This window comes from Podarcis erhardii (assembly GCF_964252035.2).
Source record: "Podarcis erhardii genome assembly, chromosome: 13".
Lineage (NCBI taxonomy): Eukaryota > Metazoa > Chordata > Lepidosauria > Squamata > Lacertidae > Podarcis > Podarcis erhardii.
The window spans coordinates 28,751,088-28,776,240 of record NC_138502.1 but is presented as its reverse complement, the minus strand read 5'-3'; the positions used below and the strand labels follow the sequence as shown (position 1 = coordinate 28,776,240).

Here is a 25,153-nt window from a genome sequence, read left to right as displayed (position 1 = left end):
ATGTAAAGAAAATGAAGGAACATTCTTTCACCTCTGGTGGACATGCCCTAAGGTGAAGGCCTTCTGGGAAATGATATATAATGAGCTGAAAAAGGTATTTAAGTATACCTTCACTAAGAAACCAGAGGCCTTCCTTCTGGGTATTGTCGGCCAGAAGGTGCTAAAAAAGGACCGAACATTCTTTATGTATGCAACAATGGCAGCAAGGATACTCATCGCAAAAAGCTGGAAAACTCAAGATCTACCCACACTGGAAGAGTGGCAGATGCAGCTGATGGACTATATGCAACTGGCCGAGATGACTGGCAGAATCCGAGACCTGGGAGAAGAGAAGATTGAGGAAGACTGGAAGAAATTTAAGATGTATCTACAAAAACATTGTAATTTGGTTGAATGTTAAGAAGGATGCTAGATTATAAAAAATTGGCCACCACTAAATTAGATTTAAATTTGATGATAAGTGAGACTAAAGAAAATATAAATTTTTTTGGAAGAATTGCTAGATTATATTTGAAGGAGTGGACACGAGATTGTAAATAAGTTGATAATTTGTTTGGAAAAATCTTTTAACGATGTAAATGGGAGCGGGAGATGCGAGGGAGTCCAAAGAAGTGATGAAACTACGATTGTGATAGAAGTAAGATTGTTTATTATTTGTGCATTCATATTCAAAAACTTTAATAAATATTTATATATATAAAAAATATATACGGCTTCTGATTGGCTGCAGGGAGCTCCTTGGTTTTCGATTGTTTTCGGAAGTTGAATGGACTTCTGGAACAGATTCCGTTAGACACCCAAGGTATGACTATACAAGGAAGGCGATTCCAACTAAACATGAGGAAGAACTTCTTGGCAGTAAGAGCTGTTTGACAGTGGAACAGAAGGTGGTGGACTCTCCTTCTTTGGAGGTTATTAAACAGAGGTTTAAAAGAATCTGTGAGGGATTCTTTAGCTTTGATTTGTGCATTGCAGGGGGTCAGACTAGATAACCCTTAAGAGTCCTTTCCAACTCTACAGTTTTATGGTTCTATGATGAGGGAAGCCTCCACATTCAGCTTTGTGTCTTTGCTGCTAGTTAAAGAAAACCCCAATGCTCATTAAGTAAAAATAAAATTAAAATGAAATGAAAATAAAATATCTCTAATGACAGCAGAAGGTTGCTTTGTTGCAATGGGCTGTAATTATTTGTTCTCCACTCATATTTTAGGGCTGTTTTATTTGATGATGCTCTCCGGTAAAGTGTTCAGTATGGGGCAAAGCCTGATGATTCACAGGACAATGCTGCGGATGATATTTTTGGAAGCAAGGTGCTGACGCCATGAAATGCCTCCCTCATGCAACTCAGATTTCCACAAGCAAGTTTGCCCCAGGGACAATTTTTTCTTGGCAGAGGCAGCCAGGTGAGCCAGCCCCGTGGAAGAAGAAGAGCAGGAAGACAAAGCAACACCCTCACAGCTACACCCACGCCGTGGAAGGTATAAATAGAGACCTGTGTGGATGCCAGAATCTGCAGTCTTGTCTTCCGTATCGAGCTTTTGTGTCTTTGGGGCTTCTGCTTAGTCTTTGGGCTTCTTTCTGAAGGTCTTTCGCAATGAGCTGCAGCACCAAACAGGCATCCACCATGTACACGAGAGGCAGAAGCAGCAGTGGGAGCTGCGGTGGAATCCGGGTTTCTTCGGGAGTCTCCGGGATGTGTGCTGCCCCTGCCGTAGGTAGCGTTAGGTGTGATATGTCTGGGAGGAGCTACTGCAGCGGAGTGAGTTTTGGAGGGGGCCTGAGTGGAGGCAGCTGCATCGATGGTGGCTTTGGTGGCGGGTACATGTGTGCTCCTGGTGGCGGCGTCGCCCGCTTTGGTGGCTTTGGCATTTGCAATGATGCGCCCTTGATCTCCTGCGATGAGAAGATGACCATGCAGAACCTCAACGACCGCTTGGCCTCTTACTTGGACAAAGTACGGTGCCTGGAGGAGGAGAATGCTCAGCTCGACTGCAAAATCAGGGAGTGGTATGACCGCCAAGGTGCCCTCTGTGACCCCAAGGACTACAGCTGTTACTACCAACAAATTGAAGACCTTAAAAACCAGGTAGGACTATGTTTCCTCTGCAGCTTAGAACCAGATGTAGCATCAAGCTAAGGGAGATAGAGAGCAGGGCTCCTTGCTCTGACAGCAGAGCACTCATTCATTATTATTTACGGCAGCAGATCTTTCCAATCTGGCTTACGAAGAACGTCCAAAAATATCATTCTCCAAGGACTCTTGTCAAATCCCTTTATGTTCAGAACTTCATATTGTTGAATGAATGATGGTGTTTCTGGTTGGGCTTTAAAAACCATGATTTAGATAGAACCCAGAATGATTAGAGGCTGTATCATTAGATTAATGTATTTTTTTTGAAAACTCTATTGTCTAAAACAATTACAGTGGTACCTCTGGTTAAGAACTTAACTCGTTCTGGAGGTCTGTTCTTAACCTGAAACTGTTCTTGACCTGAGGTACCACTTTAGCTAATGCGGCCTCCTCCTGCTGCCGTGCCGCCAGAGCACCATTTCTGTTCTCATCCTGAAGCAAAGTTCTTAACCTGAGGTACTACTTCTGGGTTAGTGGAGTCTGTAACCTGAAGCGTCTGTAACCCAAGGTACCACTGTAAATGAAAGGAGAAGAAAAGAAATGGCAGCAACTTATTTGCTGTAAGAATGGCTATATCTACAAAGGTATAGATCACAAACACATCAATAAAACAAATCAAAAGTGGTATTGTGGCCCTCAGTGGTGCATCTGCTGCTGTAGTGGTAAAACTGATAGAAAAAAAGGATGTGAGGATGGAATGAGACTTAGGGATGTCCTGGCACAGAGCTGTGGGCTAATAGGTTGTCCAGATTTAGCCAAATGTTGACCCCATCTGTGTGATACATTCAAAGCATCATCATAGCACTTCACACAGCCATGGCTCCCCCCAAAGAATCCTGGAAACTGTAGTTTGTTAAGGGAGCTCAGAGCTCTTAGGAGACCTCTATTCTACTCAGAGAGTTATAGTTTTCAGAGTGGTTTAAAAGTCAATGCTCCTTCCCAGAGAACTCAGGGAATTGTAGCTGTGTGAGGGAAATAAAGGTCTCCTTACAAATCTCTGCACCCTTAACAAGCTACATTTCCCAAGATTGTTTGGGGGAACTGTGATAACACTTTAAATGTAATAGTGCAGATGGGGCTGTTCATGGATGCAGAGAGTTACAGGATGGAAGAAGCCCAAAGGTCAGTTGGTCCAATACAATCCTTCTGGTTTCGGGATGACCCTGTAAATGAATCATAGGCGAGACAGTAGAATGAAAAACCAAAAACTGCAGTTTGATGCATGATGCTGTGGGCATCAAGAAGAAACAGATGGACAAGCGCAAACTGTTTTATTCCCCAACCCACAGATTATCTGCGCCACTGTGGACAACAGCAAGCTTGTTCTGGATATTGATAATAACCGGATGACTGCAGATGACTTCAGACTGAAGTGAGTCCCTCTTGAGTTGTACGAGGGGCTCTGGGTGGGTGGGGCAAATCCTTTATTTTGTTTCCCTTAAAACCTAAATATGTAGTTCCCAAAGTGCCCATAATGAGTTAGCACTCAAGTCCACACACACTTTCTCTCTCTATTGGCCCCTGTAAAACGTAAAGGGTAAAGGGACCCCTGACCATTAGGTCCAGTCGTGACCGACTCTGGGGTTGCAGTGCTCAACTTGCTTTATTGGCCGAGGGAGCCGGCGTACAGCTTCCGGGTCATGTGGCCAGCATGACTAAGCTGCTTCTGGTGAACCAGAGCATTGCACAGAAACGCCGTTTATCTTCCTGCCGGAGCGGTACCTATTTATCTACTTGCACTTTGATGTGATTTCGAACTGCTAGGTTGGCAGGAGCAGGGACCAAGCAACGGGAGCTCACCCGGTCGTGGGGATTCGAACCGCCGACCTTTTGATCAGCAAGTCCTAGGCTCTGTGGTTTAACCCACAGCGCCACCCGCGTCCCTTTTATTGGCCCCTGTAGGGACCAACAATTCATCCTTTCCCCTCTTTTTTGGTTCTGTAGGTATGAGACTGAGCTGGCCCTCTGCCAAAATGTGGAAGCTGACATCAATGGCTTACGCCAAGTCCTGGATCAACTGACCCTTTGCAGGTCTGACTTGGAGGCTCAGCTGGAAGCCCTCCGAGAAGAGCTGTGTTGCCTCAAGAAAAACCATGAAGAGGTAAACCCTGGCCCCTTACAAAGAGATGGAGGGCCTACAAAGGAAGGGTATCCCCTCTCACAGTCAGCTCCTGGCACTGGGAAGCACATTTAACAACACACAACAACAACAAAAACCACATTCCAATTAACTAGAATTTCCTTTTCAGGAAATCAAGGGTCTGAGGAACCAAGCAACTGGGGACGTGAGTGTGGAAGTCAACTCCTGCCCAGGCCCAGACCTGAAGAAGGTCTTGGAAGAAATGAGATGCCAGTATGAAACTATGATTGAGAACAACCGCAGAGAAGTTGAACAGTGGTATGAATGTAAGGTAGGTTAATATACTGTATGCAGCCAGGTATTGAAAGAAAAGAAGCTTGAAATCATCCATGCATATTTGGTAGGGGGTAGTAGCAGGCAGCTCTGAGCCAGATCTCACCCTTTAGGGGGAGCTGGTTTCGAACCTCTCTCCCTTCTATGTTATGCGAAGTTACTCAGAAGCTAAGGGGCTGGTGGTAGGAGAATAAGCAAGGAAAGACACACCTTCTCTTCTCCTGAGATTCTCCTCAGCCACTGGTTTGTCCCAACACCCTCATCTGGTCCCACACTGGGTTTTGGTACCCAAGTAGGAAGCACTAGTGAAGGCCCATCTACAACACAATATCTATCGTGTTTAGGAAGGATGAATTCAAGGTGGAAGTGGTGAACTGAAGAACAAATATAGCGATCTTGCCTTTTGGGCAAAATTAAAAGATATGGCTTCACCAGGTTAGGAAAGAAGAATGCTGAGAAAGGGCTGTACAAATAGAGGTATCTCAGTTTAAAGAGAAGTATTTGGTTTAGTGAATATCATGAATCAATGGCCACAAGTGATCCTTTAAGGAAGTGTGATTGAAAAGCTAAAGAAGACAGTTAACCCTTAGAGTTAAGCCTCCCAGAGTGGTGGGGACAACCCAGTCAGATGGGTGGGGTACAAATAATAATAATAATAATAATAATAATAATAATAATAATAATGATTTGCAGACAAACTTTGGAATCATCCTCATGAGTTTTTTTTTATCTTCATGGCATATCTTTAACCTATACCCAAATTTTCTACATCCAACTAATTGGTCTTTGATTAATCTTTTTAGTGGATCTTTTGACACCCCCACCATCCTTACCTTCATCGTTTGCGGTTGTCATTATTATATCCTTTTGCTTGGCTGAAGCTCATCATGAAAACAACTCAACAATTCCTCCAATAAGCCCTAAACCCCACCACCCCAATTTTGTGTTTGCTGCCTTTTCAGATGGAGGAAGTGAATCAGGAAGTCTGTAACAGCAGCAAAGAGGTTGAAGACTGCAACAACCAAGTTGTTGACCTGAAGCGCCAGCTGCAGACCTTGGAAATTGATCTGCAGGCTCAGCTTAGCCTGGTAAGTGTTTATGCGGGCAGTCTTCTACCTTGGACCCAATAAACCTTACCTTTGTATCTGCTTCCCAAAACTGTCTGAATTAGTCCCACTAACAATACTGCCTGTGCAATAGGTATATATTACTGTCCTAAAGTAATAGTATCAGTAGCTGCTCAACAGCTATGGGAATCTGGAAGGTTTGTAGCTTTGAGGCAGATGTGAGCATGCACTCACATACACCAGCTTAGTGAGCACAGGGGGTTCCATATACTTTCAGCTGTCTGGACAATTCCACATTCAGGTCCCTCTTGCATGGGACAACTGTAACCAGCAGGCGACTGCTGACAGCATTAAAAGAGAAAGTGGGGACCTGTAGGAAGAAAAGAGGCTGAGCCAAAAAGAATCCACAGTGAGGCAGGAGTTGTGGCGAAAGCAGGAAGGAAAAGGAAAAGGAGACATATTCTGTGGAATTGCCTGTAATTATTGCTAAAGTACCACAAACTATTTTAGAGAGAGCTTCCTCACACACCAAAATTTGCATGCATTATGAGCAACTGGCAAAGTTTAATCCCGGGTAAATGATATTCTCCATACACTCACCAAATTCTCTTCTTTCCACAATAGCTCGTAGGATATTTTGGGCTCTCTCTCTCTCTCTCTCTCTCTCTCTCTCTCTCTCTCTCTCTCTCTCTCGTCTCCCCCAAACTTATTTGTGCTAAAGGTTTTGCCTTTGCGTTTTTTAATTCTTCAGAGAGACACGCTGCAAGGATCCTTGGCCGAGACCGAGTGTCGATATAACAGCCACTTGTGCGAAATACAGAACCAGATCTCTTGCGTGGAGCAGCAGCTGGCAGAGTTGAGGACAGAGATGGAATGCCAGAACCGAGAATACAGGGACCTCCTGGATGTCAAATGCCGCCTGGAACAGGAGATCCAGACCTACCGCTGCCTGCTAGAGGGAGGCCAGAATGACATTGTGTAGGTAGACTGCCACGTTCTCGGGTTTCCCCTGTGCTTCCCCTATCATTCATGAGTGACTAGGGAGAAACCCCATGGAACAGATTTGCTTAGAACTGAAATGAATACTGGCAAATTTTTAATTCTTAAGAAAAGCCCTGCTGAATGAAACCAAAGCCTCTTCAGACCAGCATCCTGTTCTCACAGTGGCCAACCAGATGTTTACTGGAAAGCTCACAAGCAGGACCTGAGTGCAAAAGCACACTCCTCACTACTGATTTCCAGAAATTGTGGCCAGAGCGGTGTGTGGCTTAACCACCTGCAGTGGGGCTGATGTACTGATGACCCTACTTTGCATGAGAGGCCTCTTGATCCCCAGTCTTCATATATATATATATATTTATTATATTTATATCCTGCCTTCCCACAGCAAGCACAAGCTGGTGTCCATAGTTCTCCCCTTTCCCATTCTATCCTCACAACAACCCTGAGAGGTAGGTTAGGCTAAGAGAAGGTACTGGCCCAAGGTCATCTAGCGTACCTCAGCGGGGATTTGAACTCAGGTCTCCCAAGTCCTGATCTGGAGTGTGCATCCAATCCAAATCAGGGTCCAGCACCCGTATCCTGCCAGTCCTGTCCTCGATTGCTGCTTCCCTCCTTCCCCACTGCCAAATATGTTGTTTATATTGGCATAGACGACAGAAAAAAAGAGTCTGCTTAGAAGTAGTCCAGCCTCGGATGGCTATCTCCTATAAGCCATTACTTACATAAAAACCATTTTGGCTTAGGGAAGCACAAAACATACCATACCAATATGATTCAGTTCACATTTAAAGGCAAAACTATCAAATCTGTACTTTCCGAAGCGATACAAGAACCGAAACGCAGCCACCCCTCAAAATTCACACTTCTCTAAATCTTATGACGTACTTCTCCGACCAACCAATGTTTACAAAAATGCATAGATTAGGTAAGAATGAATATATTCCTGAAAAACACACACAAGAGGCATTATATTAGAAGAAACTGCTGATAAAAAAGTGTACAACAGTTAAAACTGCAGACAAAAATGAGTTTATTGGGAGAAATATACACCAAACAGCTGAAGAACTTTCATGACGGTTAAAAAAAAATGCAGAGAACAGGATGTGAAATTGGAAAAATGTGAAAACTGTGAGAATTGAAATGGACAGATCTTTCCATCCTGACTTGGAAAGCATCAAAATCTGTTCAAATAACACTTTAGATGATTTTATAGTGGAGGTGAAGCATGCATGGATTTGATATACAGTCATACCTCAGTTCCCAAACGCCTTGGGAGTCGAACGCTCTGGCTCCTGAACGATCGAAAACCGAAAGTGACTGTTCTGGTTTTCCAACACTTTTTTTGGAAGACGAACGTCTGATGGGGCTTCTGCGGCTTCTGATTGGCTGCAGGAGCTTCCTGCAGCCAATCGTAAACCACACTTTGGTTTTTGAACATTTTGGAAGTTTTGGGTTCTGTTCGACTTCCAAGGCACCACTGTAGTTGTCTCCTCAAAACATCTCCTCATCCCCTCACTCCAGCCCTGGGTGCATGACATAAAAGCGCAAGTATCGTTAGCTTCCAATGCTGTTCACCTACTTTTGATCTCATCCAACAACCCTCTTCCTCTCTCTGCCCCAGGGGCTCGAGCAGTGGCGGTTCAGGAGGCGGAGCCTGCAGGCAGTCAGGAGGAGGTGTGACTAGAACCTCCCACACGTACACGGCCTCCTCTTCCCAGTGCCAGCCTTGCCAGCCTGATGTCAAAGGTAAGTGGGGAACCATGGGGTCTCCTACATTCGCCAAGTATTGAAACTTTACAGGTATTCAAGAAGGAACAAACTTTCTTTCACATGTGGTGGTCCTGTAAAAGGGTAAAGGAGTATTGGGAAATAATTTATAATGAATCGAAAAAATGTTTAAAAGCACTTTTGGAGAAAAAAAACCCAGAGTCCTTTTGTTGGGGATAATTCAGATGGAAATTCCCAGGTGTGAAAAAAAGGTTATTTATGTATGCCGCTACTGAGGCCTGTGTTTTGTTAGCCCCAAAGTGGAAAATGAGTGAGGTCCCAACTAAAGAAGAATGGCAACTTAAGTTGACGGAATATGCTCAGCTTGCAGACTTAGAGAACAAGAATAAGAGAACAAGAAGAACATAGGTTTAGAGAAGATTGGAAATTGTTTATTCAGTATATGGGGGTGGGGATTGTGTACACCTGAAAACGTTGGAAGCATTAAGACAAATTCAACAGTGCAAATAAATTGGAAGTAATAATGGAATACTGAATGGTTTAGTTTATATAAAATATGCAGGGATTTATGCTATGCAAAACGAACCATGGAAAGAGAAGAAGGGAAGCCACTGATATTTTAAGGTTGTTGAAATAAGTATTCTAAATTGTAAAACAGAAAATTTAATCAAAATTATATATATAAACTTTACAGGTATTAATCTGTAACTTCTAGTCTAATTTAAAAACCATATGAAAACCATATGGATCCCCTAGCAAATGTCCTCTGGAGCATTGGGAAGACTCCTTCCTTTCTGCCAAGCTATCATCACCATCTTTAGTGAGGCTGCATGCATTAGCTTGAAATATTCTTTCTTTGGTCATAGCTGAAGTTTTTCTCTTTCCCCCCCACTCTCCAGGGTACAGCAGATAAGAACTGGAAGGAGAAGAGCATCTTCTGTAGATGCAGCTATTGCAATTCTATCCTGTAAACTTTCTAAGCTCATATTGACAAGCAAGAGGAATCTCTCCCCCCCCCCCCAGCTACTGAACACTATAAATACCAACCACCCACCAGTGGGCTGACCTCCAAGCTCATTATATTACTCACTTCTATAAGCTCCAGGGTATTATTAACCATGGCTAAATGTTAACCAGCATTGTGGGGTTGGTCTTGGGCATTGTGGGACTTCAATAAAGCTATGCTTCTGCCTGATGCAAACAAAAACTCTGTGTCTCTGTGTCATCATTAACATATGGCTGATCATTTGGAGTTATCTCTGTTGTTCCTTTAGATGCAGACCCCGTAATTACAGGCAACCAAAAAACCCGCTGAAATGGGTAAATATTACCTGAGCTCCTTAGACATTGGAAGAACTGCCACTAGTTATCTGTTTTATTGCTGCTGAAAGGACAGCAGAGGTGGCAGGGCTGGTCAAATTTGGTTCAACATTCGATTCCAGAATGCATTAACTAGTGTAAAGCATGCATATAAATGCATATGTTGATGAAAATGGCAGACCATGGGCAATTGCTTCTCAAAAATGTGCATGTTAGTCAAATCTGCATACAAAAACCTGTTTATTAGGGGTAATTAACTCTGAAACAATGAGGAGTTTTCTTGAATTTCTTTATTATAATTGCTATTTTTGCAAATTGCTATGGCAATGTGGTGAACTGAATTTAAGATTAAGAAAACAAGAAGCATACAGAACCTGGATTTGACAGATTCATGCATCCCAAATAGTTACTGGCCCAGTAGCACCCAGGAACTTTGAGCAGGTGCCAGGATCTACTGTCTGTGGTGGCACTGACACTTTGCCTGTACTGGATGGTTGGGCTTATAAGCCACTATTTTAAAATTTCCCACAATGCTCCAGAGTGATGCTACATTGGGGGCGTTTAAAATGGCGACCCACCGTCACCCACTTCTGCTGCCAGGTAAGGTGGTCTACTGACCAAGGAACAAATTCACCAGAGGACAATTTGACAAGGAGCCGCTCAACCCTGGAGCCAAATCTGTTTGGAAGCATAAACCTCTGATATCAGACAACACCCATAAGCCACTTAAATGGTATCAATTTCTTTTTTAAAAAATCTATTATATGATATGGTTTACAACATGGGTAGGAAAACTAAGGCCCGGGGGCCGGATCCAGCCCAATTGCCTTCTAAATCCGGCCCGCAGACAGTCAGGGAATCAGCGTGTTTTTACATGAGTAGAATGTGTGCTTTTATTTAAAATGCATCTCTGGGTTATTTGTGGGGCATAGGAATTTGTTCGTTTCCCCCCCTTCAAAACATAGTCCAGCTGCCCACAAGGTCTGAGGGACATTGGACTGGCCCCCTGCTGAAAAAGTTTGCTGACCCCTAGTTTAGAAGGTGCAATGCACACACACAAACCCCACTTTTAGCAGATTATTTAGAGAAAGCAGAACTGCAAACACAGAATTAAATCATTAGGATTTTTGTGGTTAAAAGAATGACATGCAAACTGGCTTAGCAAGAAATGCTGGCGAATGTTGATAAGGCTTGCCAAAGCAGCACGCTTAACATAATGCTGGTTTCAGAGGACAGGTTTCCAAAGTTGAGAAATATCAGCCAGAATTGGCTGGCTTTTGATCTCGAACTTCACAATGCAGCATTTGATACGGACTGACAGGTTCTATCCTTGGTCAGAGAGACCACTCGAAATAAGGCAAAGGCAAGAGAAAAGGAGGAGCAAGTTTGAGGAACAAAGGCAGGGTGGAAGCAGAAAAAAAGTAAGTCCAATCCTCTCTGACTCCAAAAACATTGAAACCCTTTGAAGGACCACACAACATCATTACTAGCCAATCCCCTTCTTTCTTGTGGCGGCCTTTATGAACGAAAACAAAGAAAGATGGAGAGGCGATGAACTTGGTGTTGCAAAGGAGCTGAAGGAAGAAAATAATTTTAAAACGTTAATAGAAGCATAAAAAAGTATTTTACCCACATGTCCGAGCCATTTGCTTGATCTTTTTTTTTTTAATGTCACAAAAATATTAATGATAAATTGTGAGACATGGAATTCTCATATATTTATTGTGCCTCTCCCTGAATATTATACTGTGTAGCTCTTTTCTCATGGGTCCCTGCAAAATATAGTTTCTATTTCCACCCCAGGCCAAATTCCTAGTTTTTAATAAGGTTTCCTAATTATGTTTTTTTTTCTCTCTAAACCATTTAAGGTACCACACGTGTATTATCTCAGCAATCTTTGCAATTATAATTCAAAGTATGCAGGGTACGGTTTCCCCATTTTACAGATATGCCAGACCTCACAGAAGTGGATCCATTTCTTCCCTGTCTCTGACTTTTGTGATGTTTCTTCCACCTTCATTTATACTCGAAGGCTTCATGCGCAACAAGGGTGGAAGATGTAATCTTCCAGGAAGTTATTTTAATGACACAAGATTCACACGCTGGCACTGACTGGCCATTCTCCGTTTCCCCTTTAGAGGGCGCTCTGCTGCCAGCCTCAACAAGGGCGTCTCTTATTTCATTTTTCTAGTGGTTTCAAGCTGTGTTCCAAAACATGTGCTTGCTTTTTAGTGTGTTTTGCTTTGCTAATTAGGGGATTAAGTAATCTTTGGCTGCCTGGCAAAAATGTGCTCAATTATAAACATGCCTGAATGTGGGTTTAGCATATTATTTGCATTCTTTATTTTTCTTTTCTTTTCGTGTTTGTGGGGAGGGAATCCAGTTTAGTATTATAGCAGTGCAGGAGGGCATCCCTTGTAACCTTTCCACTTAAAGGGTTATTTCTATAAACAGGTGGTTGTAACCTTGGTCATAAGGTAAAGGTAAAGGTAAAGGGACCCCTGACCATTAGGTCTAGTCGTGACCGACTCTGGGGTTGCGGCGCTCATCTTGCTTTATTGGCTGAGGGAGCCGGCATACAGCTTCCGGGTCATGGGGAAAGCAGGACTAAGCCGTTTCTGGCAAACCAGAGCAGTGCACGGAAACGCCGTTTACCTTCCCGCCGGAGCGGTACCTATTTATCTACTTGCATTTTGACGTGCTTTCAAACTGCTAGGTGGGCAGGAGCAGGGACTGAGCAACGGGAGCTCACCCCATTGCAGGGATTCGAACTGCCGACCTTCTGATCAGCAAGTCCTAGGCTCTGTGGTTTAACCCACAGCACCACCCATGTCCCTAACCTTGGTCGTAGGTTGTTGTAAAGACATGCGCAACCCTTTCCATTGCTGCTGCTGCTTGTGTTGTTGTTGTTATTTATATAGAAGAGAAGTGGCTAAGCTTTCTTTCACCTGGTTTGCCCTTGCCCAGTCCTCTGGGATGCCAGTGGTGGGTGTGGCCAAAAGTGGGTGTGGCCACCAGGGATGAGTGAACCCGTCAAATACATTTTCTATCACTTTCTCATTTTTCCAGTTCCATTCTCCACATTTCCAAATCAGTTTGCAATTAAGAAGAAGAAAAATCCCATGAGCATTCACTCATTCACTCACTCATTCAGTATATAGCCCTATACCCACAGGCCTCAGGGAGGTTACAACATAAAACCACAATATATAAACACATTTTAGTGTGAATTTCTCCCAGTTTTCACATTTAGACATGCAATCTGGCCTAATATATTGTATGTACTCAAGTCAAATGCACCATGGAATCTAATGCACACCCCAATTTTCAGAACCTTGAAACAAAAAAAGAGGATTTGCTGGTGAATGTAAATGCGCCATCAGATCTTAATAGCACCTTGATTTTCACAACGTGATTTGGCCGAAAAAAGGTGCACATTAGATCTGAATAAGTACAGTATTTTTTATTTTTTTTGCAAAGCATCTTCCTCTGATATAATGCATTTTAGTTTGCTATTTTCACTCATATTTACTTTATATGCAAGTTCAGCATGGCACTTGAAATTTTGTAAACATTATTTGGGACTCAGCTACATTAGTCAAAAAAACATCATTTTGAATGCTTTTTAAACATGTAACACCAGATGATGCTGGAGAGCAAAAAAAAAAGTTATTTGTGATTTTCAATGGTGGTTTTCCCCATTTGTTAAAATGATTTAATTTCTGACTTATTTAAAGCAATTTTTTTTAGCTCAGACAACTGCATTGCAAAATTCAGGGAAGATGGAGTTTTGAAAGGTGGCTGTGTTTTGGATCATGTATTGTTTCAGAAAGTGCAAATGAAGCAGGTTCAGCTTTAAGTGTGAACTAATCTGAACTTCTCCCTCAACGCTATTGATCACCCAACACTCTCCCATGTGCACCCACTTGCACAGACAGAGCCCCCCCACAGCTGATCTGTGCAGATCTGATGAGCAGGAAGTGCAGAATTCACATCCCCGTCAGGGCACTGTTCTGGGACAAGGTATTTAAGTGCCTCCAACAACCACAGCACCATGTGCACTTTATTTCTCCCTGCCTCTGTGCTGCCTCCTCCAAGGTCTTGGGGGTCCACAAAAAATTACTTCGGGGGTAAAGATCAGGCCCTCAGATTGGGAGTGAGACGTCCCTGATTTAGGCTTTTGGTTAATATCCACCCAAGATTGCCAGATCAAGATCCTGAGAACATTTTTGTTCCTTAACCAGTGTGGTGTAGTGGTTAAGAGCGGTAGTTTCGTAATCTGGGGGACCGGGTTCGCGTCTCCGCTCCTCCACATGCAGCTGCTGGGTGACCTTGGGTCAGTCACACTTCTCTGAAGTCTCTCAGCCCCACTCACCTCACAGAGTGTTTGTTGTGGGGGAGGAAGGGAAAGGAGAATGTTAGCCGCTTTGAGACTCCTTAAAGGGAAAATTGGGGTGTGCATTAGATTCCATGGTGCATTTGACTTGAGTACATACAATATATTAGGCCAGTAAAGGGAGTGAAAGGCGGGATATCAAATCCAAACTCCTTCTCCCCTTCTTCTTCTTCTTCTTCTTCTTCTTCTTCTTCTTCTTCTTCTTCATGAGCCACATAAAAGAGAAGAAGCAGTTAGTGGTAAGATTCATAGGGCTGAATTCAGCTAATGAGTTCTGCTAGTGGAAGCTAGTGCAAGGAGTTCCACTAATGCAATGGTGTTTTTCACCCCATCTCCTCCCCCCCGTGAACCCCCGTGCCCCCAAAATTGGCTTGTGCTGGGGTTCACGAGAACCCTGGAACAGCATGCGAGGATGGAGAGGCAGGATTGTTCCAACGGGCAAGCTGAAATTATTGTGCTGACAGAAGGATCGCCGCAGTGCTATCTTGCAAACTTCCCTTAGTGTCTAGTTCCAGCCAGTTTCCTGCTGTAAAAAATACCCTAGAACCAGAGCCATAGCTAGGTGATCTTGCACCCCTGACAGAACTGTCCATTTTGCGCCCCCTAACCAATGACAAATTAGCTCTTCTTTCCGCCTCTCTTCCAACCCTCCCCCCATTCAATTCGCTCTCTATTAAAAACCCTTTCTTATGAAGCAATAATCAATATTTTTATTTATAAACATATTTAAGGACCTATTTTTTAGCCCATTTTGCACCCCCCGCCTGTGCTCATGGCGGGGGCCCACCTTGCCACCGCCTAGCTACGGCCCTGTCTAGAACATGCCTTTGGTATCAGGGCTTTGTCATACAGATTATGATCTGCAGAAGGTGCTATCAGCTGAATATAGAGGCTGTGATTAGAGGTGAAACAGAATTAGAAATTCTACTTTGAAAATTTGTAAAGAAGTTCTGTACAATAAAACCGAGCGAACTACGCCAAACAACTGATTGAAAAATACCTGAAGGTAACAGCCTCATGAGTGTCCAACTCAGCATGGAATTTTAAATGAGAACTGGCCTGAGAATCTCACCCACCTTCCACATATGCATAAATACTAATTGTAGCAAATACTGTACAAATTTCATCCCAGGCATTTTCTTTTAAACTCTTATGTGTTCGGGGATTTTTTTTGATAGACAGTCTCATCCTAGTTTATAAACTAGGCCCTGATCTACAGAGCATAGCTGAGAGTGTAATGTACATAGACCACACCAGGAAGATGGAAAAATAGCTGGTTTTATTTCTTGGTTTGTTTTGACAGAGTTCTTAGTCTGGTTTCCATTTTGATTTTATTCCCGTAATCACAGGCATAGAGCATGCTCATTTCCAACTTTTCTAAAGAATCACTTTTCCCATTTGCCCACTAGGTGGTGTCCACATAAACCTATTGCATATAGAGTTCATTTTTTAAAAAAAATGTATTTTTATTAAAGATTTTCTTGGTTTACAAAAGTATGTGCAATGTCTCTGTCTGTCTGTCTCTCTCTCTCTCTCTCTCTCTCTCTTTCAAGTAACATTTTTTTACAGGTCAGTTTTGTTTGTTGAGACATTAGGAAGAAGAGGGGGAAGGGGGGAGGGGGGAAAGATGGGTGGGGGTGGGGTTGGGTGGCGATGTTTCTATTTTACTTAATATATGTGGGGTTTTGTGTCAGCGTTACTCTTGCCGGTTCTTTGCTATTCACTTGTGTTCCTTTGGTGTTGAGAGAGGTTGGGGTTGGCCTAGGGTGTGGTTGTTCATTTGTGATTGGCTGTGGTGATCTTTGTTTTCATGTGTGAGTGTGGTGGGTGGGTGTTTTGAGTCAGGTTAGCCATATTGATTTGTATGCTGTTGGTGGATTATTGTCATTGACTTGTTGAGCTGTGTATGTGATGAAGGAGAGTCATACCAGGGTGAAGGCATATTTAAACCATCTGCCTTGAGGGACAGCAGAACACCAGTCCTTTCATTTAAAAGACCAACCCATTCTAACAACCTCAAGATGAGACTGGTAGAAACAAGATGAAGAACTGCAGCTACCCACTCCAACCACTTGGAGGAGGCAAAGGTTAGTTGCCCAAGTTTGCTAATTGACACATTTGTGGACATGAATCACATCACCCACGCTGACCTGCAACACTTGCTTGCCACCCACACAACAAGACAGGTGCGCTGTGTTCTCCTGACACCTGGAGGGCTGGAGACATCCCATGAACACCCTGACTAGCCATCAAGGAGCACTCCTCAATTTCTTTCAATGCACACAACAAGATGTACATAACTATGGTGCATCTTTCCCCAACCTGGTGCCATCCAGGTATTTCGGACTACAACCCCCATCAGCCCCAACTAGTGTGTGGCTGTTGGGCGGGGATAATGGGAATTGTAGTCCAGCAAGATCAGAAGGGCATCAGGATAGGGATGGCTGGTGGAGTGCTCTCCTCTCTATTCTTTCTCTCCTTCTTTCAAGTCGTTCCATTCCATTACCAGAGGACATGCCCTCGCCCTCAGGCTAACGATTTAGGAGACTATTTGGTTCATTGAACTTATATCCCACCTTTTCTCCTGAAGGAACCCAGGGCAGCAAAATTGTCCACCAGCTGATTGAGATGGTTCATCAGCTAGGAGCATCAGTCACTGTCCCTAAAGATCAGAAAACATTTCAGGCAAGGAGAACCATCTGCTCTCCTCAGATCCCATAATGTGAAGCATAGGAGCCAACTCTTAAGAGGCCAAGGTCACTTCAGTGCCCCCAATAAAATATTTGAGGGGGCTCCCCCCCCAAAGTTGATGGGCATTGCCATTCAAATGGTGTGTATTCGCCATGTCATGTGATCGATTATGCAGGGTGGGGCTTACCTGAGCCCCCACAATATTTTATTCAAGTGGGCTCCCCTAAGAAGGCTGCATGAATACCATCAAATGGATTTGCTCAGCTTAATTTGGGGTCTTCTGGGACAGATTTTACTTTTGAATAGTCTTCGCTTTCCCCGTCAAATATTTGCTCCAGAAAGTTTCTAGGCTCGGGAATTGTAGGAAGAATCATCTCTTTAATCCGTTTCCGGTAAATGAGAAAAACGACAGTCAGGACGGCCACACATAATGGAGCGAGAATGTATGCGATATATAATGTGTGGTCTCTCTCATCCCAGCCCACCTCCTCGCTCCAATCACTGGTCCAGATTTCCCCACTATTGTAGAACTTTGCTCTCACTCGAAAAGTGTGCCGTGCCTTAGGCTTGAGACTGATTGATATATTAGTATTGTGAGTTTGCTGTATCTCTGATCCAGAGTTATTAATTTCTACTTCATAGTTCATGCCGCTCCATAGGGATGGTTTAGTCCAGTTCAAAAAAACATCTTCATTGTTCTTTGTGATGTTTACAATCGATGGAGTCTTCAGTCTGACTGGAAATCCGACTTCTCCCGCCATTTTGCTAAGGATACACACAGGTTGAATGTCCTTGGAATTGCCTTGTAATGAAATGCTAAGTTCTATCCATTCATATTTCAAGTCAAATGCACATCGAAAGGCACCACCTTGCTTTGTGTAATTTGTGCATGGCTGTTCTCTTCTGAGTTCTGGGATCCACAAAGTCAAGCTATAGTTTGCGTCACGACTTGCATTCTCTCCACGAAGCCATGAGCACTCCAGGGATCTCTCCATATGCCAAACACAGCTGACATTAACCGCTCCTGTACCTGGAACACCGTTTTGTGGAAGAGAGATATTAAGCCACTCTCCTTTCTGCCTCTGTTCTTGCTGACATTCCGTTCTGACTCGGAAAACAACTTCTTTACCCAGAGGTACCTGCACTGTCCGGGAGTGGTTTCTATGAATACGCTCCACGACCCAAACTCCACCGGTCCTTATAGCACTCCGATACTTTACATCGCAGGCCCCTTCCATTCTTACAGGAGTCCACACCACATCCAACTGGCAGCGTGTTTCATTGAGGGTATAACTCACGTTTGATGGGCGAGGAAGAGTCAGCGTGGCTCCTTTGACAGCCCCAATGAGGGTGACAAGCAACAGCACCAGTGTCCCCCTGAAGTTTCCCTGCCCCATCTCATCTCCTGATATCGACCGAGGGCTGATTTTCATAGGAAGGACTGCTGGCAGGGCTTCCATTCATTGACACATCAGCTGCGGTTTGCTCCCCTGAGAGACACAGACAGGGAAGACAGGAAATCATATATAACAATGTATATTCGTTGAAATATACATTTTTTAAAAAACCAGAAGCATTTTTACTTGGTATTATAGGTCCAGACATTAATAGGCAAGATGTTAAATTGTTTTTATATGCAACAACTGCGGCAATTGTTAGCCCAGAAATGGAAACAATAAGAAATTCCAACGAAAGAAGAATGGCAGATGAAATTAATGGACTATGCAGAATTGGACAAAATGACAGGAAGGATTCGAAACCTGCGGGACCAGAGATTTACGGAAGATTGGAAGAAGTATATGAATTATTTGAAGAGCAACTGTAATCAACAAATTATGCTAGTAGGAATACAAGAAGTTTTGTAAGGAGAAATATATGAAGTGTTACAAAGTAGAAAAAGATAGAGATATTGGTTATGAGTTTGAAATGTAATAGGGAAGATAAGAAATGCAGACGGAGAGATTAGATTGGAAAATTTTCATACAGGATTGATGGAAGTCAAACATTTGAATAAGATGTAAAAGTATGTTTAATTACTGTTGAAAATGATATGTTAAAAAAACTAATAAAAATTATATATATATATATATATATATATATATATATATATATATATATATGAAATCATATATAACAGTTTGATGGAAGCCATTACTTTCAAAGCCATTTCCTTGGAAGTGACTTCAGCTGAATCAAACCATACATTATACGTACTTGGCTTCACTTATCCCAGCTTTCAACTGCAGTGATGGGAGATGGCACTTTGGGTGTTGGCTGGCTGTGTGGGTGAGAGACTAATGTCATGGTTTGTGTTGAGCAATGAGGCGGAAGGGGACAAAACCTCTGTGAAAGTTGCTAAATCTTGCTGCAATAACGCAGCCATCTAAATGAGCATCAGTCAAAATCACGAAGGGAGGCATATTGGGAAGGTAGTGCATGAGAGATATTCAACATGCCACAACAAACGAGGCCAATGGGTGCTGCTGGGTTTATTGACAGACATGAGGAGCTGTTGATATGGTGTAGTCCAATAGAGAATCAGCAGGCAAAACTCAAGATATTCTAGGCTGGGATAAACGAATACATTTGAGATATCAGGTGTGCGTCTTGCAAACTCAACAATTTGGACAAATATCCCTTCTGTCCAATAGCTGGGCCTGTCTGCTGATACCGCCACATAAGGCGGCCCTCCAGAGTGGTGTTTTATTGTGAGTGTATTCTGTAAGATGTTATTGACACAATAATAGCCCATTAGTGGGGGATTCATTCTGCAATGTGTCTCCAATGCTAACACATTATTAGGGTCTGGTGGAGCTGTAGCGCAACAAGAGCAGGACAAAAATAAACCAGAATATTTGTGGTTTAAAGGGTTACGGGGTGTTAGCAGGAAACTACATGCTATGTACTACTAGAAATGAAGCTGTGTGACCACCCACAACACTTTTACAGGTGCAAACAGTATTAAAAGTGGGATCGCATATGACAGCTCCAATAGCGTCATGAACACAAATCAGCATGAATGTGCAATAAAAAGGATGTCTGGAGGAGCCCAAGGATTCTCGTACATGTTATATAGCAGATGCAAATGTTAAACACACACACATTATAAAATGTAACATGGATGCACAAATTTCAGGCTTGCCAGATCTACTCCATCTTTTGCTAAAATGCCAGCTATACCAACCAACCAAATGCAAAATACAGGCAGCTGGAATTATAGAACAGGATGCCTTTGATCATATCCCGAGTCTAGGAATTTGCTTTCACTTCCAGAATTGAACTAAGTTCACAGTCCTTTCCGACACAGAAGTCCACTCCTGGTTACAAGCCCCCCATTTTGGCAGCCTAAGAACAAGTCATTTTGTCATTGCAGTGGTTCAGCAATTGATAGACAGAAACCTTACTGGTTTTCTGCAATACCAATAAGGCATCTTCCAGTATCTCTTTGATTGATACACACCAACTTGTATGTAGCACAAAAAATGTAGTTTTTCTCCATCCAGTATGCTGCTTTCAGTCAAGAGTGATACTAGATCCTGCTGCCCACAGGGGTGTGTGTGTGCTTTTGAAAAAAACCTTTTCCTCCCTGCAAATGCCCCAGAAGAAGGATGTGGAGGTTGTGATATTGATATATGCCCACATCATTGAGCAGTTGTGGATACATTCACCTGTTTTTAAATGGACAGGCTGTGGGGCAATACAGAATCAATCTGCAACCAACTTTTATTTCCAGAATGCAATCAGCTTCTGAAGACACACTTTCCAGGGGCAAAAATATATATGCAATAGATCTAGACAGCGTGTGGACTATGTCTCTGTGTGTGGGGAGACAAGTGCTCAGTCTCCATTGGTTCTAGAATAAAAATAAAAATAAAATGTGTGTACAAAGAGTAGATCCTGATTTGCCCACCTCTGCTCTAGAGAAAGATTCTATCTCTGTATGCACATTGAAATTCTTAAGACTATTGAAGAGCATCTTTTTAATAATGGCAGAATATCAAAAGGAGAAAGGACACTAAGCTCAAATATCAAGGAATACAGTGGTACCTCGGGTGAAGAACTTAATTCGTTCTGGAGGTCCATTCTTAACCTGAAACTGTTCTTAACTTGAGGTACCACTTTAGCTAATGGGGCCTCTCGCTGTCACCGCACGATTTCTGTTCTCATCCTGAAGGAAAGTTTTTAACCCGAGGTACTATTTCTGGGTTAGCAGAGTCTGTAACCTGAAGCGTCTGTAACCTGAAGCATCTGTAACCCAAGGTACCACTGTATTACCTATAACAGGTCCACAGTTCTCCTCTGACGGAGGTACAAAGCGTCAAGAAACCTTTCTGTTTGAGCAGGTATTGGGTGACAGACAGCAGCTGATTGACGCTGTGTTTTTGCATACCACCCTCAGCAACACATTTTTACATATCTTATGAGGCAAGCTGCACATGTTGCTGGAGAACAGTGATAAGATCTCCCCATTTGTTTACTTTTTACTTTAAAACAGCTCTGCGCGTATGCACAGCTGCAGCCCTGGGAGAATATGTGCTTTAACTCTCCCCCCCCCCTTGCCATTTCCCTGATTTGAAAATAGCCTGCCTCCTGGTTGCCCCATGGCAGGGAAATGTAGGCTTGTGCAATTCCCTCATCCTATCACTGTCATCTTGATTAGCTGCATGGTTTAAAAATAAATAAATAAATCAGGAAAACAGCATGGTGAAAAGCGAAACACCCCTCTCTCCAGATCACGTTTGGTGTTCCTTTCATCTGCTTAACATTAAAAGGAGATGCGGATCAGATCACTAATCTCCACCACCACATGTGGTTTGACCTCGCTTCACCAGGACAGAGTGAGCTCTAACCTAATGCATCAAAAACACATTGCAGGAATTTCCAGTCTGTTTACATTCACACCATATTTTTAAATCACTCTTACACCATTTTAACAGTCATACTGAGAACTGTAGTTTGTCAGAGGTGCTCACCTCACTGAGCTACAGTTCCCAGGATTCTCCATGAAGAGCTCAGGGCAACGTAAATTCTGTGTAGATTGTTTCATTATGACGTTTAATCACTAGGCTTGGTTTCATCTGGCTGGAGTCGGGGGTTTCCTGTGGTTATTCTGTTCTCAAGATAAAAATTATTGTCTCACTTCCTGACTGGTGGGTCCTCTAAGCTTCCCATGCCAAACTGGGTAGTTTTCAACCACTTCATCCTCACCTCTGTCCTGTGAATTCAAAGCACAGTGAACTTCATGACCCACAGAGGATTTGAATACAACTCTTCCTGATTCAAACTGAAAGCTGAGCTAGTCAGTCCTTGTAAGCAAGGGTGTGTGGTTGTGTTTAGGTCATTGTGGCACCTGAAGTGAATTTGAAAATTGCGCTCCAAGGATTGTAGTTTGTTAAGGGTCCTACACACAGACGGAAGAGTCAAGCTTATTTCTTATAGCAAACAACTGTTGGCATCTGCCTGTCTTGGGAGACAGTGAAGGAGTGCATCTTTGGCGGTTAGCATCAAAGAGTTACAGTGCCTACTACTGTGGGACCAGGCAACAGGCTCCCCATATCCCAACCCATATAAATAAGAGACCAATAAGCCTGGTTTGGGGTCAAAACAAGCCACAACTTTATCGAATACAGATGAAAGAGGTTTGGCTTGGGCATGGAGCAATCTACCGTATTTTTCCATGTATAACACCACCCCTGTGTATAAGGGCCCAAATTAAGGAAATGGGCAGTGATTGCTCAGAGTTGTTAAGCTTTTTTTGGGGGGGGGGATTGCCACCAATCGCTCACCCACTTGATTGCCACTGCCAATTGCATGCTTCGCCAAAGCCGTCAATCGCCCGCCCAATTGCTGCAGCAGCAGCTAATCATCAGCAGGCCTTGACTCAGCCACCAATCAACTGCCCAATCACCACTGACAATCTCCTGCTTGCGGCTGCCACCAATCACCCATCCCTCCTCTGCACTATCTGTGTATTAGACGACCCATAATTTTAAATTATTATTATTATTATTATTATTATTATTATTATTATTATTATTATTTAAAAATCATCTTATACATGGGAAAATATGGTAAATACTTCTGGCCCACCTGCTGGAAGTGACGTGTGGTCAAGCCAGGCGGGGGTTCCTAAGGTGACCATCCAATAGGGTGACCCCTGCAGGGGCCACCATCTGCTGGAGTGCTTTCAGCCCTGGCTCCACCTGGGCATGCGGACATGGCCACTCCCCCCAGATCTCTTTAATGGGATACCCCAGCATACAACCTCCCCTCTATCCAAAACAAAGTGCCCAGTGCCCAACCAGTTGTGATGATTGCTATGAGATAGGCAAAACCACCGCGTCAGTGCCAATTAGCCAGGTGGGCAAATTCCTACCAGGCCCCTTAAAGGATGGCGACCACCATAGCCACAACAACATCACTGACTATTAGCTTAAACCAAGGGTAGGTGGGTGGGGAAAACTGGCAAGGGAAGGAGCAGGTAGTGTGGGCTGCTTAAATGGGCAAGGGGCGGATCTGAGGGAAGCCCAACATTGGCTATGTCGGCTTCGCCCTGTCACAGCCCAAGTCCCAGCCTGCACCTCCATTGGCCAAAGCAGGGTGCAGGCTAGGATCTGATTCCTGATAGGCGGCGGGGGCTTCTGCTGCCCCCTGCCTATCAGGAAGGGCATGGCAGTTCCAGATCTAACACTGGAGCCCCAGGGAAGCCTCTGCCATCCCGCAATGCTGCCACACCAAGAGGGGTGAGCGGACTTGCATAAACTGCATTGCTGTCGCATATGGGACTTCTCTCACTCAATATACAGTTTAAAACAAAATACAGTTCAGGAAGGGGAAAGGAGGGAGTGTTGGCTGCCCTCCAACTTAGTTTTCTGTATTTTGCACAGCAGTGGCAGCAAAAACAAAACCAAACCAAACCCAGAAAACTAAGGGTTTTTGTTTTTTGTTTTTGCAGGGGAGGGAAAGCAGCCAGCATCAGCAGCAGACCCAGGGAGCTGTGAACGCTCAACATCTGGGAGAGAAGCACACGTTGCACTTAAAAGCAGATCAACTGAAACACAGGAGGTTTATTTATGAAGGGGGGGAAGGAATCAAGAGCAGGAGAGTAGAGGGAAGCAGAAGACTTACTTGTCAGCCCCACTGTTTAAACACACGCGGGAATGGAAGAGTTTGCTTGCTGGTTTCGCCTTGCCGTAAGGAGTGGAGTCAGGGAGGGGAAACCAGGAAGCAACGCTGGAGAGGAAGGCCTGCCTTTTGCTGGAATTCTTAGTAAAAGGGAAGTGCATGCAAGACTTTGCTTGCTCATCTCTCTCCACGCCAGGAAGGGGAAACACAGCTGGAGGAGAAGCTTCAGGGGCTCAGGCCACAGCAGCTGTGGGGGCATGGAGGCGGCAATCATTTCATCTTACTTCCTGGGTGGGGGGCTGGTTCTGCTTTTAAGACCCAGTTATACTAAGGCTGGCAGCAGCAGCAGCAGATTTACATATGGGCTGAGCAGGCATATGAGCAGATTTACATATGGGCTGAGCATAAATGAGGTATGTGTTGGGAGGGGGGCTTGGCTTCTTGCCATTTTCTTTTCTTAAGAAAACAGGCAGAGTTTTCTGTCAGAACCCAGTTGCGCAGTAATGTGGTGCATGTGTCTATGACTGTGTAACAGTCACACAAGTGCTAGCTTACTGTTGAGTAAAGTTTATGGAAGCTTTAAATCTCCTCAGAATCAAATGGTAAAGTCAGCTATGAAGCAATACAAGGGCTCCGATCGCTGCCTATCATTATAGCACACATTCTGAGAGCAAGTGAGGACTCACTGACATGTCGCTGTGAATCGCAGTAATACTTAATTTTGACTTTTTGCGAAAATTAAAACCAGTAAGCGCTAGGAAAGCGGCGCTAGGAAAAGAAAACAACAGCAAGAAGAAGAATGGAAGGTAATACCCAAAACATATAAAGCCAATCACGCCATATGGCCTGGAACAACAGGCAGAAGCAGCCCTACACAACCCCTCAGATACAGAACATTTGTTTTTACAAACAGAAGGAAATCAAGTAGATCAGTGTTTCCCAAACTCGGGTCGCCTGCTGGTTTTGGGCTACAACTCCCACCATCTCTAGCTGACAAGACCAGCAGTCAGGGATGGTGGGAATTGTGAGGTTTTTTTGTGTGTAAATATTTTTTATTGAGGTTTTTCGCCAAATTTTAACATATTCAGAAAAAATAGATTACATTTTACATTTTCAATTTAACCCCCCCATGACTCCCCCCAACTTCCCTTTCTGGTTTAGAGTATATTATTTCCGTTCTGCATATAATTTTGCGTACCTTCTATTCTAAAATAAATTCCTTTCCTAATCAGTTCTTAACCTCTTAGTCCCTATTTGTATTTACTGTTTGTATTTGTTCA

At 43.5% G+C, this 25,153-nt stretch overlaps 1 protein-coding gene and 1 pseudogene across 2 annotated transcripts in view; one reads left to right on the top strand and one right to left on the bottom strand.

The window, feature by feature from the left end:
* Positions 1 to 1,485: 1,485 nt before the first annotated feature.
* LOC309327050 (uncharacterized protein) overlaps positions 1,486 to 25,153 on the top strand; it is a 43,559-nt gene continuing 19,891 nt past the window's right edge. Inside the window, exons 1-7 of the mRNA XM_081836086.1 lie at positions 1,486 to 2,086; positions 3,421 to 3,503; positions 4,076 to 4,232; positions 4,381 to 4,537; positions 5,463 to 5,632; positions 6,363 to 6,589; positions 8,235 to 8,359. Of these exons, the coding sequence (XP_081692212.1) occupies positions 1,595 to 2,086; positions 3,421 to 3,503; positions 4,076 to 4,232; positions 4,381 to 4,537; positions 5,463 to 5,632; positions 6,363 to 6,589; positions 8,235 to 8,359 (1,411 nt within the window). The 5' untranslated portion in view covers positions 1,486 to 1,594. The remainder of the gene's footprint in view (positions 2,087 to 3,420; positions 3,504 to 4,075; positions 4,233 to 4,380; positions 4,538 to 5,462; positions 5,633 to 6,362; positions 6,590 to 8,234; positions 8,360 to 25,153) is intronic.
* Positions 15,742 to 24,162, bottom strand: LOC309328272 (interleukin-13 receptor subunit alpha-1-like; annotated as a pseudogene). The gene is made up of 2 exons (XR_014161589.1): positions 23,877 to 24,162; positions 15,742 to 18,233 (listed from the first exon to the last, which is right to left on the bottom strand). The product of XR_014161589.1 is annotated as an interleukin-13 receptor subunit alpha-1-like (transcript).